This window comes from Lepus europaeus, chromosome 12, assembly GCF_033115175.1.
Source record: "Lepus europaeus isolate LE1 chromosome 12, mLepTim1.pri, whole genome shotgun sequence".
Lineage (NCBI taxonomy): Eukaryota > Metazoa > Chordata > Mammalia > Lagomorpha > Leporidae > Lepus > Lepus europaeus.
The window spans coordinates 92,738,159-92,755,458 of NC_084838.1; the positions used below are offsets into that span (position 1 = coordinate 92,738,159).

The 17,300-nt window shown below is 42.4% G+C and overlaps 1 protein-coding gene across 1 annotated transcript in view; it reads left to right on the forward strand.

Moving 5' to 3' along the window:
• The window catches only part of LOC133772012 (N-alpha-acetyltransferase 35, NatC auxiliary subunit), an 85,098-nt gene that overhangs the window by 63,302 nt on the left and 4,496 nt on the right, over nucleotides 1-17,300 (forward strand). The window contains exons 14-21 of the mRNA XM_062208518.1: nucleotides 1,154-1,260; nucleotides 6,766-6,832; nucleotides 8,046-8,144; nucleotides 8,578-8,756; nucleotides 12,551-12,687; nucleotides 13,496-13,563; nucleotides 15,302-15,442; nucleotides 15,836-15,958. Of these exons, the coding sequence (XP_062064502.1) occupies nucleotides 1,154-1,260; nucleotides 6,766-6,832; nucleotides 8,046-8,144; nucleotides 8,578-8,756; nucleotides 12,551-12,687; nucleotides 13,496-13,563; nucleotides 15,302-15,442; nucleotides 15,836-15,958 (921 nt within the window). The remainder of the gene's footprint in view (nucleotides 1-1,153; nucleotides 1,261-6,765; nucleotides 6,833-8,045; nucleotides 8,145-8,577; nucleotides 8,757-12,550; nucleotides 12,688-13,495; nucleotides 13,564-15,301; nucleotides 15,443-15,835; nucleotides 15,959-17,300) is intronic.

The following is a 17,300-nucleotide window of genomic DNA, read 5'->3' on the forward strand; positions in this document are numbered from 1 at the left end:
TTTGTGTGTTTTGCCCTCTGTCTCTCTTTAACTCTGCTTTTCAAATAGATAAAATAAATCTTTATTGGGGGGGGGGGCAGGTGAATCTGCATGTTATGTTGGGGAAATAAGCCTGACTCGAAAGGATTGTGATTTCATTTTTAATGACATTCTAACCATGTCAAGAGTTGGGGATCAGGATTTGGAATATGGGGAGTGCTTGGGTACAAAAGGTTCGCATGAGGGCATGTTTTTGGGGTGTTACAGTTGTTCTTGATTGTGGTACTGGTTAAGCAACTAAGCATTTCTCAGAATCAAAAATAAAATTTAAAAGCTGAATATTAGGAAATTGAGTAAGGTCTTAATTAAATATTAAGTATTGTTACAGGTAGGAATTTAAGTGCAAGTTATTTAAATGAAAACTGCTTATTGGTAGTTTCCCATTTTCAGAAATTTACAAAGCATTTTTAGAGATAAAGAGAACTAGTATTTATAGTCATTTAATATTTCATGTTTCATGCAAACCTTTCTTATATATTAGCTCATTTAACATTGAGACTAGGCAGTTCATTTTGACTACTTCAATTCAGTATTCTGTACATTTTTCATCTCTAGAAGTACAGTGCACTATCTGTTGTACTACAGAGCCATCTTTACACATTTTTCTTGTTTTCATTTTTTTTTTTTTTTAAACAAGATGAGACAAAAACCTTTTCATCTGCCAGTTCACTTCACAAATGCTCATAAACAACTGGTATGGGACAGGCTGAGGCCAGAATGTTGGAACTCAGTGTGAATCTCCTACGTGGGTGGTGGGGACTTAAGGATTTGAGCCATCACCTGCTGTCTTCCATGGTGTACATCAGCAGGAAGCTGGAATTGGAACTGGAGCTGGAATCCAAACCCAGCTACTCTGATAGGGGATGTGAGTGTGTCCCAAGCAGGTGCCAAACACCTACCTACCCCTCTGTACATTTTTATTCTCCTTCCTCACAGTACGTCTTTACACCTCAATCAGGATTATACCTGTTGTGAAGGCAGTGATTTATGAAAATTCTCTGCCAGCTTTTCATGTTTCATCTTGTATTTTCTATGATGTAAGAAATGTGCTCATGTCACAGTCATGACAACTGAATGTGTGACAGCGTTACTAATATGTAACATTTGTTTTAAGACCACTTTCCTGGTGGATAACAAAAAGGTCTTTGGAGCTCATCTCATGCAAGACATGGTGAAAGATGCACTTCGGTCTTTTGTCAGTCCTCCGGTGCTTTCCCCTAAGTAAGTATTCTAAGACGCGTGATAGCGTATGTGTTCTTTAAGAGCCCAGCTTCTCTGTACTCTGCCTTTATAGCCTAAGAATAAGTATTGTTTGGGACAAAGGCTCCTAAAATAATTCAGTTGTGTTCATTAATCTTTGCCACATATCACTTAAAGTTTTTTGTGAGGTTGATGTTGGGGTCTTTTTTTTATTTTTAAGGTTTTATTTATTTGAGAGAGTTAGGGAGAGAGAGGTCTTCCATCCTCTGGTTCATTCCCTAGACGGCTGCAATGGCTGGAGCTGAGCCAATCCGAAGCCCGAAGCTTCCTCCCAGTCTCCCAGACAGGTGTAGGGGCCCAAGCACTTGGGCCATCTTCCACGCTTTCCTAGGCCATAGCAGAGAGCTGGATCGGAAGAGGAGCAGCCGGGACTTGAACTGGCACCTGTAGGATGCTGGTGCCACAGGTGGAGACTTAGCCCAGTACCCCACAGCACCAGCCCCTATTAGGTCTGTTTTGAGATGGAAAATTCACAGAGGTTACCAGAAATTCATCAGGTTGCCTTTGAAGTTTTTACTTTATGCAAAGTGTTGTTAGATACTTTTGGAAAATAAGTACAAAGAAGATCTCTCTTCTGAACTGATTGTAGATAAAAATAAAAACATTCAGATGCCTTATCCTTGAGCTGTGCTCTGGTAGAGGCACTGCCTCGAAAGCCTGCTCTCAGCAGAGGCTGGGAAGGATTGCGTGCAGGAGTCGTCATTGGAGCGGGCATCTGGAAAAAGGAGAGCTTTCTCAGTAGGGAGGGAGGAAGTCAGTCTCTCGTTTAAAGTTTTATTTACATGAAAGGTAGAGTAACAAAGACACACAGGTCTTCTATCTGGTGGTTATTCACTCCCCAAATGACTGCGGTGGCTAAGGCTGGGTCAGGCCAAAGCCAGGGGCCAAGAACTCCATCAGGGTCCCCCCCTTGGGTGGTAGGGACCCATCTAGTCGGGCCATCACCTGCTGCCTTCCAGGAGCATTAGCAGGAAACGGATCAGAAGTGCAGGCAGGGGACCGGTGCCATGGCTCACTTGGCTAATCCTCCGCCTGCATCCCATATGGGCGCTGGGTTCTGGTCCCGGCTGCTCCTCTTCCAGTCCAGCTCTCTGCTGTGGCCCAGGAAGGCAGTGGAGGATGGCCCAAGTGCTTGGGCGCCTGCACCCACATAAGAGACCAGGAGGAAGCACCTGGCTCCTGGCTTCGGGTCGGCACAGCATGCCAGCCATAGCGGCCATTTGGGAGGGTGAACCAACGGAAAAAGGAAGACCTTTCTCTCTCACTGTCCAACTCTACCTGTCAAATAAGTAAAAAAACAAAACAAAACAAAAAAACCAGAAGTGCAGGCAGGACTAGATCCCAGGCATTCCGATATGGGTGGTATGGGTGCCAGTCCAGGCAGCAGCTTCACTCCCCACTACACCACACTGCCCACCCCATGTCGTGATTTCTTAGCAAAGAAACCAGCGTGTGTGTGAAGATGTGGGATCGTGAAGTGTATTATGATGACAGTAAGCAGTTCAAAGTTCTCACCAGCAGTTTGTTGAATACATCTTGCCCCATATCTTGTAAAACTCTGGTAGCTTGCTGTCTTAGGTTTGGTTCCCTAGAAGCAGACCTGAGACCTAGGTTGGTGTCAGTGTAATTTAGAAAGTGTTCCAGGAGACCGCAGCAGAGTTGTGGGTGAGCGCTGAAAAGGAGGGAGGATGAGAAGGTGAGTTCCACAGGAAGCAGGAAACGGCAGACTGCAGCGCTCAGAGCTGTCCTCGTGTGGGAATTCAGCTCACACTCCCGTCGGGGAGGACTGCCCTGGGAAGGTATAAATGGGCAGGCGTCCTCACGTGGTGGTTACATTTCCTGGTTTCATTCACAATAGAAGCCAAAATCCTGAAAATTGAGTCTGTGAGGCTTCCTGCGCTCTGGTCTGCTCGTTGTCCTGCCTTTGCTCCGAGCTCATCTTACTGTTCTCACCCTCATTTCCTTCGCTTGGAAAGCACTGGTGCTCTCTGTGTGCTCGGGTAGAATCTGGGGAACATTTTCCTCAGTGTCTCCAGGGATGACTCCCTCTCCACCTCAGTGAGGGTACCCTGGCCGCCCAATTTAAAAACCGCACCCCTGCCGCCCTCGTAACAGTTCTCTTCCTGCCTGCGTGTGAGCCACTTCTCCTTTCCCATTCCTCCAGTTAGCATTGAGACTCCTGAACATCCGGGCGTTGAGTTAGAATGTGCATATAAGAAAAAAATACAGTTTTGCCTCTTAGAAGGCAAAGTTCAGTGTTTATCTATTCAATTGTATTTAAATAAACAGCCAATATAGATGTTTATTGAATAGACTAAATTACTATTTCTCTCATTTTAGATCTAATTCTGCGAAATAGATAATTAGCTGTACTTATATGTATATATGTTCACACATACAATAACTTGGAACAATACCAGACCGCCAAATTTACTCAATTCTTGCATTGCTGATCATTGATGCTGGCTTGACAGTCTGATGAATGTGAAATAGCGTCTGAATCCTTTAATTGGCCTTCATCCTCTTAGTCCACTTTTTTTTTTTGAAATTGAGGTTCTCCTTTAGCATTCAGATGATAAATTGTCACTCATGTTATCCATTTAGATTTGAATGCAGTCAGTCCTTAGTATTCTCAGATTGTGTAACGTCCAAATTAGTCCTCTGTCTGCACTCTCGCAGACATGCCCAGAAAAGACACTCACGGAGCAACTCCTTCTTCTTGTTTTGAGCCTTCACATTGCAGACAACTTCATATCATGCCTTGGGTTTCTTTTTTTTTTTTTTTTTTTGACAGGCAGAGTGGACAGAGAGAGAGAAAGGTCTTCCTTTTGCCATTGGTTCACCCTCCAATGGCCGCCGCGGCCAGCACATCGTGCTGATCCGAAGCCAGGGGCCAGGTACTTCTCCTGGTCTCCCATGGGGTGCAGGGCCCAAGGACTTGGGCCATCCTCCACTGCACTCCCAGGCCACAGCAGAGAGTTGGCCTGGAAGAGGGGCAACCGGGACAGAATCTGGCGCCCCAACCGGGACAAGAACCTGGGGTGCCGGCGCCGCAGACGGAGGATTAGCCTATTGAGCTGTGGCGCCAGCCCATGCCTTGGGTTTCATGTCTGTATGCACGCACATGCACAGACATGTGACTTGTCGTCTGGACTCTTAGGAAGGCTACTGTGTGCCTTATGGAGAAAATGCTTCTGTGTTAACAGTGCTGTCAGGTCTTGAGTTTGGTGTTAATAGATCAACAACAGGATACTTCTAAAAACTTATGGAAAAAAGCTTTTATTAATAATTTTTTTTAAATATGAATATTGAAAGTCCATCAAAGTAAACTTTTAATTCTTTTTTTACAAACTTTTAAAAAGTACTCTCATATACTAAAAGTTGTCTTTAAACAAATACTTGGCAAACAGGGTTATTAATTAGTTGTTTCATGAAAATGTTGTTACCAGAGGCTTGTAGGAGCCTGACCCTGTGTTTCCTCTGAGAGCAGTGGACACTAATTCAGCGTCCTTGGCAGCTTTAGCACATAACCACCACAAACAAGGAGAATGGACATGTGTGGCAAAGTTCATTGGCAATCTGTAGCTGTTGTTCCTGTTTTATTGATCTATTTGTTTATATTTGCTGTATTTGAAAAGCAGAGAGATCAATCTTCGATTCCTGGCCCACTCCCCAGTGCCCGTAATAGCCAGGCTGGACAGCCAAAGTCCGGTCTCCCCCAGGGCTGATGGTCACTCAAACACTTGCTGCCTCGCAGAGCGCACATAAGCAGGATGCTGAATTGAAAGCAGGAGGGCTGGGGCTCAAACCCAGCCACTCCAGTTTGGGATGCAGGAATCCTATGGAGCATCTGCACCTAATGCTCCTACCCTTTCCACTGTTTTGAAAACTCCAGTGTTAACAGGTAGCAGATCTGATGCTGATTATTTTCTGTTTGGGATTTGAAACTTTCTGCTGGAGCTTTGTGGAGTTTTTATTTTAGGAGTTGAATTTTACCAGAATGTTCCTGTGAGATTTGTCATTAAAGTCTCAATTCATCAATCCCAGTCTGTTCCCCTGTCACGTAGCTCTCACTTCACCGTCAGCTGTTTTCTGTAGAGCTCCTGACACACTAGCTTCTCTAGATGACCTCTGCATGTTCCTTATAGCATCGCCTGTTATTGTTGGTGTATTAGGAGAAAGGCTTCCTCTTGATTTCGAAATCAACACCTTTATTTCACCTATTGAATTTTTAAGTTTGAAAATCATTTTTTTATCCAAAAAGTCTTTTTTTTTTTTTCTTTTTAAGTACTGTTAGTTTGCTTAAATAATTTGCTTTGGTTAAAGATGTCATAAACTTCCAGTGCTGTTTCACCGACCACATGTTCCAGATGTTCTGCTTTTTCTTCCTCCTGGTACCAGCTGCTCTATTCTTGTTGAATGATCATGGCTGTTTACATTTGAGGTGCTTGTCAGATTGCTCCACTGTGGCAAACACAAGTAGTAAGTTGTCAGCTCCTATCAAGGCAGCAGAAGCAAGCATCTGCTTTTTCCCATCTTCTTGGGTGTGAAAACGACTGATCTCCCACAACAGGGGAAAAAAATTTCCCCATCTGTTCTGTTCTTGTAGCTCCTGCAGGGCCAGAAAGACTTGCTCTGTTAATCAAGAACTGATGCTTGGGTGGGTGTTGTGGCACCACGGGGTAAGCCTCCTCTTGGGATGCCTACATCCCGTAAGTCCCAGCTACTCTGCTCCTCTCATCCAGCTTCTTGCTTATGTGCCTCGGAGGCAGCAGATGGTGGCCCAAGTACGTGGTTCTTGGCCACCTGCGTCAGAGACCCAAGTAGAGTTTCTGGCCCCTAACTTTGGCCTGGCTGTTGGAAGCATTTAGGGAGTGAACCAGCTGATGGAAGGTAATCTCTGGTCTGTGTCTATCCTTCTGTCTCTCTCACTCTGCCTTTCAATTAAATAAATAAAAATGTTTAAAAAAGAGCCACGCAGGTGGTGCTGTTACTCAGGGAGGAAGCACTGCCGTGAGACCACTTGTGAGGTGAGATGATGTGGTGTCTGAGGAACAATTCAGACAGTGGTTGGAAGTGGAAATCCACCTTGGAAAATTAGAATTGTGTATGGTATTTCCTTTGAATTACTTTATGCACACAATCCATGTGGACATCACTGTAGGAAAATCCATGGTGTTGGAGTAGGGCTTTGCACTTGTCCTTTGATCTCATTGACTCCAACTCTAGTTGTCCAAGTATATAGCTAGCAGAATTAGAAATATCACACATTTATGGTGTGAACAACACAGAAATAGTGACGTATTCCTTAATTTAATACTAGCGTACTTCAACTTAGTAACGTATTTTGTTCCATTTTTGCCTTTTCTACCTTCTGTCTCTCTTGATAGCATCTATGATAATCACTGCTGCTTTTATCTAGCCCAGATAGTTTGAGTTTAATTTTGTGTGAATTTTATCTTACAGGTGCTGCCTATATAATAACCACCAGGCTAAGGACTGTATTGACTCTTTTGTTACTCACTGTGTTCGGGTAAGACCTACAGTTTGAATTGTTGTGATAGGTACTTTGTGGGTATGATTTTTTCAGTATCATTAACTGATGCTTTTTTTTTTCTTTTTTTGAAAAATCTAATAATTTCTTATTCACCATCACTGACTACATTAAAAATGACTATCTCCCCTGAGCCCTTGAGTCCTGGTGTTAGATACAGAGGCGACCTCGGATGGCCTTTTGTTGCAGTCATGATTACCCCAGAAATGGGAAGCTGTGGCCCCCAACAGAGGAAACAGTGGTGTTTCCTTTGAGTGAATATTTATCACATCTTTATATGCTTATCTTTGGGCTACCTTAAGATCGTAATAACAGGATTAGTTTAGATGAAATCAGGTTTGTTTCAAGTCTCATGTAATGAGAAAATGACAAATCTTGTAGTAAATGAAATAAATGATAGTTTGTCACTTAATTATCTTTTCTCAGAGAATTCAGTCAGGTGATTTGGGACCTCATCCTAGTTTTTAAATATATTTGGGAAGGCAGCATGATATGGTGAAAGAAGAATCAATAGAAGACCTGATTCCATTTTTATTGCTAATATTGTCTCATCATCAATCACACTACTTCACTTTTCTGTAAACTTCCCACTCTTTAAAGAGTGAAGTGCTTCTGTCTTTATTTATAGGGGCATTACTGATAAAATAGGATGATGTTTCTCGAAGTATACAAGTGGAAAACAACACAATACTTCAAGAATCTTGTCATTCATACTTGTTAAATCACATCAGCCTACCATCCATGTCTATTGTTTCATTAGTGAAATGATACAAAATTTTCTATGAAAATACAGTGGATAGAGAGCCTGAGTTTACATGTGTTAGTCGTGGCTCAACTGTATAATTATTAAGCATTCTGGTATATTTAAAGTAGCACAGAAATGCCGGCCTTGAGCACTGCACTTTTTTAAGCAGAAAGGAAACTCCACTAGAACATTCAGGAAGATACGTGAAGGTTGAAGGAAGATACTTTTGCCATATGAAACCAGTTTCACAGTTACACTTTTCTAATTAGTGATAAATTCTAGCATTGAGTTTCTGAAAAACAAATACCTACGTAAAAACGTAAATATAGGCATAATTCTCATATACACAGCATTTTCCCTCTAAACTGGGTTTTGAGAATTTGGAATTTTAAGTTTTTTAATCAGAAAATATCATATTGAGGGTTAACATTTTATCTTGTTTTATAGCCCTTCTGTAGTCTTATTCAGATCCATGGACATAACAGGGCTCGGCAGAGAGATAAGCTGGGTCATATTCTTGAGGAGTTTGCTACCTTACAGGATGAGGTGAGAACCAAGTTCCTTTCCCTTCTCAAATCATTCATTCACTTTGTCTAGATTTTTTAAAACAGTTTTGAGAAGTATTTTAACTGGTTGACTTTTCAATATGATGAGTTTCTTCTCACATAAAATATAATAGTTATGTGTAATACAGGAAGTTTACAAAAGAGCTAAATAATTTGAACTGATGAATGTCTTAAGCTACATTTTTGGTAATCAGGACAAATGAAAACTATGTATAGAACTGTAATTTTATACCCAAGTTCACATTGTAATAAAAAGGTCATATCTATTGATAATGTAACTAAAGGCCTGAAGTCAGTTAGCTTCAGGAATGTTTAGGTGAATACTAACCATTGTGAAATCAGAACTTGGACATAGACCTAACCAGAAATGCATTTGAAAGTATAATCAATGTTGACGCCATTTGATTTGACAGGCGGAGAAGGTGGACGCTGCACTTCACACCATGCTGTTGAAACAGGAGCCCCAGAGGCAGCACTTGGCCTGTTTAGGGACCTGGGTCCTCTACCATAATCTTCGAATTATGATACAGTATCTTCTAAGCGGCTTTGAATTGGAGCTCTACAGCATGCACGAGTACTACTACATATATTGGTAAGACAGTAGTTAGAGTGCGAATTCGTAGTCACTGAAGCAGATTAGAGCTTGACAAACACATAGAATTCATAGTGTTATCTCGGGGTACTAATTTGTTGAACTTTTTTTTTTTTATTATTGAGAGGCGAGGCAGAGAGAGAGAGAGAGGTCTTCCATCCCATGGTTCACTCCCCAGTTGGCCGCAACGGCCGGAGCTGCACCAATCCAAAGCCAGGAGCCAGGAGCTTCTTCCAGGTCCCCCACGTGGGCACAGGGGCCCAAGGACTTGGGCCATAGCAGAGAGCTGGACAGGAAGTAGAGCAGCCAGATCTTGAACTGGCACCCATATGGGATGCCGGCGCTTCAGGCCAGGACGTTAACCCACTGTGCTACAGCACCAGCCCCTGTTGAACGTATTTTAAGTTTAGCCATGGGGCACTTGGAAAAAACTAATGAAAATTGGAGCTAAATCTTCCCAAACATCTTTTAAGTGCTGTAGCGTTGTACGAATATATTTTTACAACCATTTGACTATGTAAATAAAAGTGATTCCAAACTAAATGGGTTAATTAAAGATCTTCTGTTTGCACTTATGGAGAAAAATTAATACATTTTGCCATAACTTCAGTGGCGCTAGGTACTGGTTGAGAATGAACTTGATGGAGTTAAAATGCAAATAAGGATCAGCTCTTTCTTCTTCTGAGAAAAAATCCTAGCCAAGATGATCCCTGAGGGCTTAACTATTTCAGACAAAAGGACCTTCTCAGAGGATATTTGAGAGTATTTATACACAGAAAAACTGTCATAAAAAGAGAATAAGAATATTCAGAATTTAAGAAGTCATATTGAGTCTTTTGTTAGTGTAGAATGGAGATAATTTTAAACAAATGTGACCTGTGTTGCCCATCACAAACACATGAGCTTAGTTCATTAGACTTTAATGGAATTAGTCTTTTTAACTCATTTTAAAATTTATTTAATTTAGTAATGAAGGTACTGTATATTTTCTGGAGTCACTGCTCTGAGGAAGGAAAGTAATTCTCTTCCATGCTGTTGACATAGTTTTGTTATCTTGGGCACTGAAAGCTCTTAACAAATGATGAAATTGTTAGTTTTGATCCGCTTTTTGCTTTCAACATCAGAGTGAGTTTATGCGTTTTCCTAGAAAAATTGTTTTGTTATTCCTGTGATCACTGAAGCATGTGGACTCTTTTAAAATGAACAGTAGAAACAGCAACACTTTTTTGTTTTTTAAAAAATTATTTGAGGGAGGAACAGATAAAACTCTTGCCTGCCAGTTCACTCTCCAAATACCCACAGCGACCGAAGCTAGGAGCTGAGAACTCAGTTGAGGTCTCCCAGCTGGGTGGCAGGAACCTAATAACGTGTCCCCCCTGTCACCGGGGTGTGCATGGGGAAGAAGCTGGCATCAGACGCAGAGCCAGGACTCAAAACCAGGCACTCCAGCGTGGGATGCAGTCATCCCAACCATTGTTGGAACCTCTTGACCAAAGGATCACCCCAGAAACAGTGCCTCTTAATGTGTATTGGGCGGACACCGTGGCTCAATAGGCTAATCCTCTGCCTGCGGCACCGGCACCCCGGGTTCTAGTCCCGGTCGGGGCACCAGATTCTGTCCCAGTTGCTCCTCTTCCAGTCCAGCTCTCTGCTGTGGCCCAGGAAGGCAGTGGAGGATGGCCCAAGTGCTTGGGCCCTGCACCCGCATGGGAGACCAGGAGAAGCACCTGGCTCCTGCCTTCGGATCAGCGCAACGCGCTGGCCGCAATGCGCCGGCCGCAATGCGCCGGCCATAGCGGCCACTTGGGTGAACCAACGGAAAAAGGAAGACCTTTCTCTGTCTCTCTCTCTAACTCTGCCTGTCAAAAAAAAAACCAAAAAACTTTAATGTGTATCATAATCACTCAGAAAGCAGATTAATACACAAATTGCAGGGCTCAGTTCCTAGCCTGGTTTACAAGTTCTAGGGTAAGACTCAGTTGTTTGCATTTCTAACTAGTTCTTAGGTTGTTGGCCTAGTAATGGTAACTTAAGAAAGAAGGACTGGGTGTAGAGCTGGGTGTTTGGCATAGTGGTTAAGATGCCCGCATCCCGTACTGGCATGCCTGCCTTCAAGCCCCATTGTTGCTCTCGAGCCACCTTCGTGCTGATGCACACCTTGGGAGCCAGCAGGGGAGGCTCAAGTAGTTAGGTCTCTGCCACCCACACTGAGTTCTGGGCTCCTGGTTTTGGCTTGGCTCAGCCCCAGGTATTCTGCACCAGGGGATGGAAGACTGTCCATCTTTGTCTTTTCTGTCTTCGAAAAATGAATTTTCTTTCAAAAGAACTACTGATAGAGAACATCAGCACTCTGACTTTCCTTATGTATGATTGTGTGTGAATTTTTATAAAGCACTTAATGAAAGCTCATTGAGGTACCTATTTGAAAGAAAAGGCTGGAATCCTGTCAGCTACCCTTGTCTCATCTGTCCCTGGATTAGATAATCAGAAGGTAGAGGCACCTTTAATCCTTTATAGAAACTCTTTGTTGAGATAAGGTATAGTTTACAGACCCTCAAATTTTATAGTATGATAGGGAGAAAATCATTTGTATCTGGTAATACTTTTTTTTAATAGCTTGATTTATTTTACTTATTTGAAAGGCAGAGTGAGAGTGTGAGGGATCAATCTTCAGTCTTCTGGTTCGTTCCCCAAAAGGCTTCAACCACTGGGACTGGACCAGACCAAAGCCAGGCACCCGGAACTGTCCAGGGATCCCACATGTGTAACAGGGACCAAATATTTGGACTGCCTTTTGCTGCCCCCCCCCCCCCCCAGGCACATTAGCAGGGAGCTGGATCAGAAACAGAGCAGGCAGGACTTGAACTCTGGTATGGGATGCTGGCATTGCATGTTGACAGCTTAGCCCACTGTGCTACACTGGCTCCTGATAAATGTTTGTCTTAAATTCAGTGCCAAGAGTTAATTTTCTTTCCCTTCGAAGTTATATTCTTTCTATTACCAGATAAAAGTGTCACCTTAGCTCCAAGGAACCATAATGCTTTGTTTAGCTTCATTCATTCCAAGTATATCTTTTGTCTAGTTTTTGCTTTGCTTTACAATGTTCCATTCTATATGTGTTTCAGTATTAGAACCTGCCTCACATTTTGGAAGGAAATTTTGGGACTGGGCTGTATGTTCTAAAATTTAATTATAAACCATTGTGAATCTTTGATTTTGACTTAATGCACTGGTGAGCCATAATTTTGCTTGTTATGGATTTTATTATAAAGTTTATATATTCTGGATTCGAACTACTTTTCCAGCTGAGAAGAATGTTACACTTGTTAGCTTAAACTTCTAGAACAGTTAACATCTGGTTCAAGATTCCTTTTCACATTGCATTTGTCAGGTAAACCCAAGTAAATTACAATCCTGAGTGCTTTATATTTTTAAGAGTGGTTTTTGAATATTACCAATAGCCTTATCTTTTTCTGTGTTTATTTTCTTGAGTGATTAAGAGGCAAAGGAGATATTTACTTAATAGGCAGGTGAAATGTGTCCTGACACAATAAAAACAGTTTAACAGCTGTCCTTTTGATTATTGATATAAATTACCAAGAACTCTTTTGAGAAGTTATAAAATATAAAAAGAATATCATGTAATGGTCATTTCTTCTGAGTTCTAATGTAATGTCTGATTGGATAACTTTTTCTAAAACTTAGGGCATTTTAAAATGTCTACTGTTACTAACAGATGCATTGATCAAGCTATCCCATTGGACATCTACCGTTAACACTTTGTATCCTTTCAGGTATCTCTCTGAATTCCTCTATGCATGGTTGATGTCAACCTTGAGTCGCGCGGATGGCTCTCAGATGGCAGAGGAGAGAATCATGGAAGAGCAGCAGAAAGGTCGCAGCAGTAAGAAAACAAAGAAAAAAAAGAAAGGTGCTGTGGATTGTTTTAAACTTTAGCGATTAAGAACATTGGCGTATGCTTTAATTTCCACAAAGAACTCGATGGCGAGCTACTTGTGAATTGTGATTGGTGAATAAGTCATTTCTAAAAGACATCATAAGGCAGGGACTCAGTCCCAGTACTGTGACATAAGCCCTTTGGGTTCCTTTCCCTGCTTTTCTCTCCTCCGTGCCATTCCGTGTATCTGTGGGTGTTAGATCAAGCAGCAGCAGCCGCATGGAGTATGCCAGCAGATAGCTAAGGACAAGACAGCGGGCCCTCGGTCTTTCCACAGAGCCTGACAGTGCGTGCACAGGGAGGCTGCTCTGGAGCTGTGCTGTCATGGCAAGGGGAGCCGAGCAGCTTGAGGCAGCAGCTGAGCACCAGGAGGGAGGAGAAGTGTCTCCGAGGGATTGCCCCACTCATCACTGGGGGAGGGGGAGGTGCGTCTGTAAGGAACAGGACTTTGTGTTTCCTGAGCAGTTGGGCTCTTCAGCTGGGTCGTTAAATCAGTCTATTCATGTGTTTCCTTTATACAGTTTAGATCTCTGTATAATGAATTCAGAAAACCTAAAATTACTTCATACTAGAATGTTATGGTATTAGCTATTTGGAAAGCATGATTGTTTAAGTTTTCAGTTGTATTTTATTATTTGTAGCTTTGGCTGAAAACGTAGCCTATGCAAGCAAACAAACTTTGATTTAGTAAACAGACTAATATTATTTGATTAGATTTTCTCTAGCAGTGGTACAAGAGGAAGAGGGGAAGAAGTCTGGTGATTTCTCTTTCTAATTACAGTTCGCCCATTGAGCCGCGAGATCACGATGAGCCAGGCCTATCAGAACATGTGTGCTGGAATGTTCAAAGTGAGTTGTTGGATGTGCCGCCCTTTTGGCCATGTGGTGTATGGTTTATTTACAGCTATTTTAAGTAAACATTTTTCTGGGACTCTTTCTAGGTTCAAATTTCACTTTTGTTTTACTTCCCAGCTGCGTGAAGATGACCCTTCCTCAATACTAGTTTTTCCATTAATTTGCTGGACAAACATTTAAACCCCTGCTGTGTCTCAGGTGCCTTCTGAGGATATTGTAGGTGCCAGTTCTGATCAGGTGTGCCCCTTGTCCCCAGTGCCTCGCTACAACGGAGGCCAGCTGACATCCTGTTGATAGAAGCAGTAGCAAGAGGAAGAGACTGCTGCTTCTGATTGATGGGCAGGAAAGCTTTCCTCAAAGAGATAGGCTTGAGTTTTTCTAGAAGTATATTAGGAAGGGGGTAGTCTTCACACTGAACAGCTTTAGCAGAAGCAGGCATTTTCCTGGGATAATGAGAACTACTAATTCTTTGTCACTTGACAAATTATTTAAGCAGCATATTAAAATATGTAAAAGAACATGGACTTCTGTGTGGAAAACAGACCTAGATGCTTATGGCCGTTCTATTTATTTTTATTTAAAAATATTTTATTTGGAGACTGGTACTGTGGCATACTGGGCTTAAGCCTCCATTTGCGGTGCCAGCATCCCATATAGGCGCTGGTTCAAGGCCTGACTAGCCCTACCTAGAAACGATTCATTTTCCAATGAAATGCTAGACACCACCTCCTGCTACTGCCAAGTTCACATCTGATCCAAGGGTTCTTGGAAAAAACCTCTGATAAATCAGCTGTTCCACAGAGAGAGGTGCGTGCATCACAAGGGGCCAGGCCCTCTGAGGTAATGAAAGGCCACAAGTCTGATGAAGCTGCTGCTGTGGTGCGGCAGATAAAGCTTCCGCCTGCAGTGCCAGCATCCCACATGGGCGCCAGTTCTACTCCCACTTGCTCCACTTCCCATCCAGCTCTCTGCAATGGTCTGGGAAAGCAGTGGAAGATGGCCCAACTGCTTGGGTCCCTGCACCCACATGGGAGACCTGGACGAAGCTCCTGGCTCCTGGCTCCTGGCTCCTGGCTTCAGATCAGCCCCGCTCTGGCTGTTGAGGCCATTCGGGGAGTGAACCAGCAGATGGAAGACCTTTCTCTCTGTAACTCTACCTCTCAAATAGATAAATAAAATCTTTTTAAAAAATATTTTGTTTTGAAGGTTTCAGTGCTATTGTAAAAGCATGAGGCATGAAAGAGTAATGTGAATGTAATTTCACTGGGAAGAGAATTCATTGCACATTGGAACTTGGAAACTTTCTATAAAAAATGGTACATAAAATGAATACTAAAAAGCCAGTTTTTCTCTTCCTGATTGCTGAGCCGTGAATTGTTCTTTATAAATTTTACTTATTATTTGAAAGAGGCAGAGAGATCTTTCATCTGTTGATTTACTTGCCAAATGCCCACCAACAGCTGAGGTTTGGCCCGGCTTCAGCCGGGAGCTCAGAGCTCCATCTGTTGAGTCTCCCATGGAAGAGCCATGACCTGCTGCTGCCCAGGGTGTGCACAAGCAAGAAGCTGGAGTCAGAAGTGGAGCTGATCACACACAGGTGGAATGCAGGTGTCCAAACACCGTCTGAGTACTCTCCTCGAGTTGTTTGTTCTAACCATGTATAAAAGCTGTATAAATGACCACTTTTTCACATTGACGTCATCTTTTTTCCCCATTTCCTTTTTTCCTTCAGACCATGGTAGCATTTGACATGGATGGCAAAGTACGCAAACCTAAGTTCGAGCTTGATAGTGAACAAGTTCGGTACGAGCACAGGTTTGCTCCATTCAACAGTGTGATGACTCCGCCACCAGTGCACTACCTGCAGTTCAAGGTGAGCCTACTTAGTGATACTTGTGAAATCTTGAGTCTTAGGCCTTAGAGACCTACTGTTGATACCTAGCAGTTTTGTAGAAAAAAAAAATCAAATTAGGCTTCTTGGGCTAGTGGGTTAGGTGATAAAAACAGCAGTTTTAAATATTGTGAAAATTCTTTGGCTTTGTTGGATGTACTCATCCTATTGACACTTGCTTAAGTTACCAGAATAGTAAGTAGTAGTACATGAGGACAAGAATTCACTATTACACGTGAAAAAATAGGAAGATGTGCCGAGTGCTTCACTGTAAGAGAATGGATAATCATTGCAGAATTCTATAATAATTGAAAAATTATTTTAAGAGTCTTTTCTATTAAGTATGCCTTAAATAATAATCGCCCTTCTTTTTAGGAAATGTCTGACCTCAACAAATACAGCCCTCCTCCTCAGTCTCCTGAGCTGTATGTGGCAGCTAGTAAGCACTTTCAGCAGGCAAAAATGATATTGGAAAATATCCCAAACCCGGACCATGAGGTGAGACTGGACTCACAGGGAAAGCTTGGCAATAAACGCTTACTTTACTACTGAATTAAAAGTCAGACAAATGAACTTTGTAGTATCAACAAACTCAGCTTGTCATGTTGCTCCCAATGATTTCAAATCACTTTGCCAATGTAACCTTGTGAGATTAAAAGTATTTTAGGAACAAGGTAATACAAACACCTGGTTTGGGTAAATTGAGAAATCAGTGCAAAGAGAGATTATGTCTCAGAACCATAAAGTAAGTAGAAGGGATAGAAATGAGATTGATCCCTAGCGCAAACTTGTCAACATTTAAATTGTTGCTGTAATCTCTAGTTCACTATATTAAAATATAATTATTATGTCTTTTTTTTTTTTTAAAGGATTTATTTATTTGAATGGCAGAGTTACAGAAAGGCAGGGTGATAGAGAGAGAGAGAGGTCTTCCATCCACTGGTTCATTCCCCAGGTGGCCACAAAGGCTGGAGCTGCACTGAATCAAAGCCAGGAGCTTCTTCCAGGTCTCCCACACGGGTGCAGGGGCCCAAGGACTTGGGCCATCTTCTACTGCTTTCCCAGGCCATAGCAGAGAGCTGGATCAGAAGTGGAGCTGCCAGGACTTGAACTGGTGCCCATATAGGATGCTGGATCTGCGGACAGTGGTTTTACCCACTGTGCCACAGTGCCAGCCCCAGTTATTGTAAGTCTTAAACATGCAACATGATCTAGCCAGTTATCCCAGGAGCAATCTTAGTCCACTTTTAAAGACTACTGATTTTGAAGACTTTGAGACAGCAATGAAATTAAATAAAATAGTAGTAAGTTTCAGGCTTTTGCTATTGTAATAATTTGCTGTATCCCTAACTATTGAAACCATCTATTTGGTAAATAATTGTTCCGTATAGTGTGAATACGCCATTTTGAGAAGTATATCTTGGCACAGCTTCCACAGAGGGGTAGTGGTATGACAACAGCTATCAAAAATCACAAATAGTAGGGCGGCCATTCAGTGCTAGTGCTCACTGGTTACAAGATGGTGCTGCCATCTTGTATCAGAGTTGCAAGTCCTGGGTCTTCTGCAGACTCCAGCTTCCTGTCTGTGCACGCTATGGGAAGCAGCAGGTGATGGCTCAGATACCTGGGTCCATGCCACCCATGTGGGAGACCTGTTTTGAGTTCCAAGCTGCGGGTTTTGCCCTGGTCCCCTGTAAGCTGTTGCAGGCATGTGGGGTTCCCTGAGCCAGCAAATAGAAGATGCGTGTGTCTCTGCCTTCATTCAAAGAAAAAAAAAGTCACTGATGCTTAGATCTATAGATATACACATATAGGAGGTGAGAGAATGATAAACATGTGA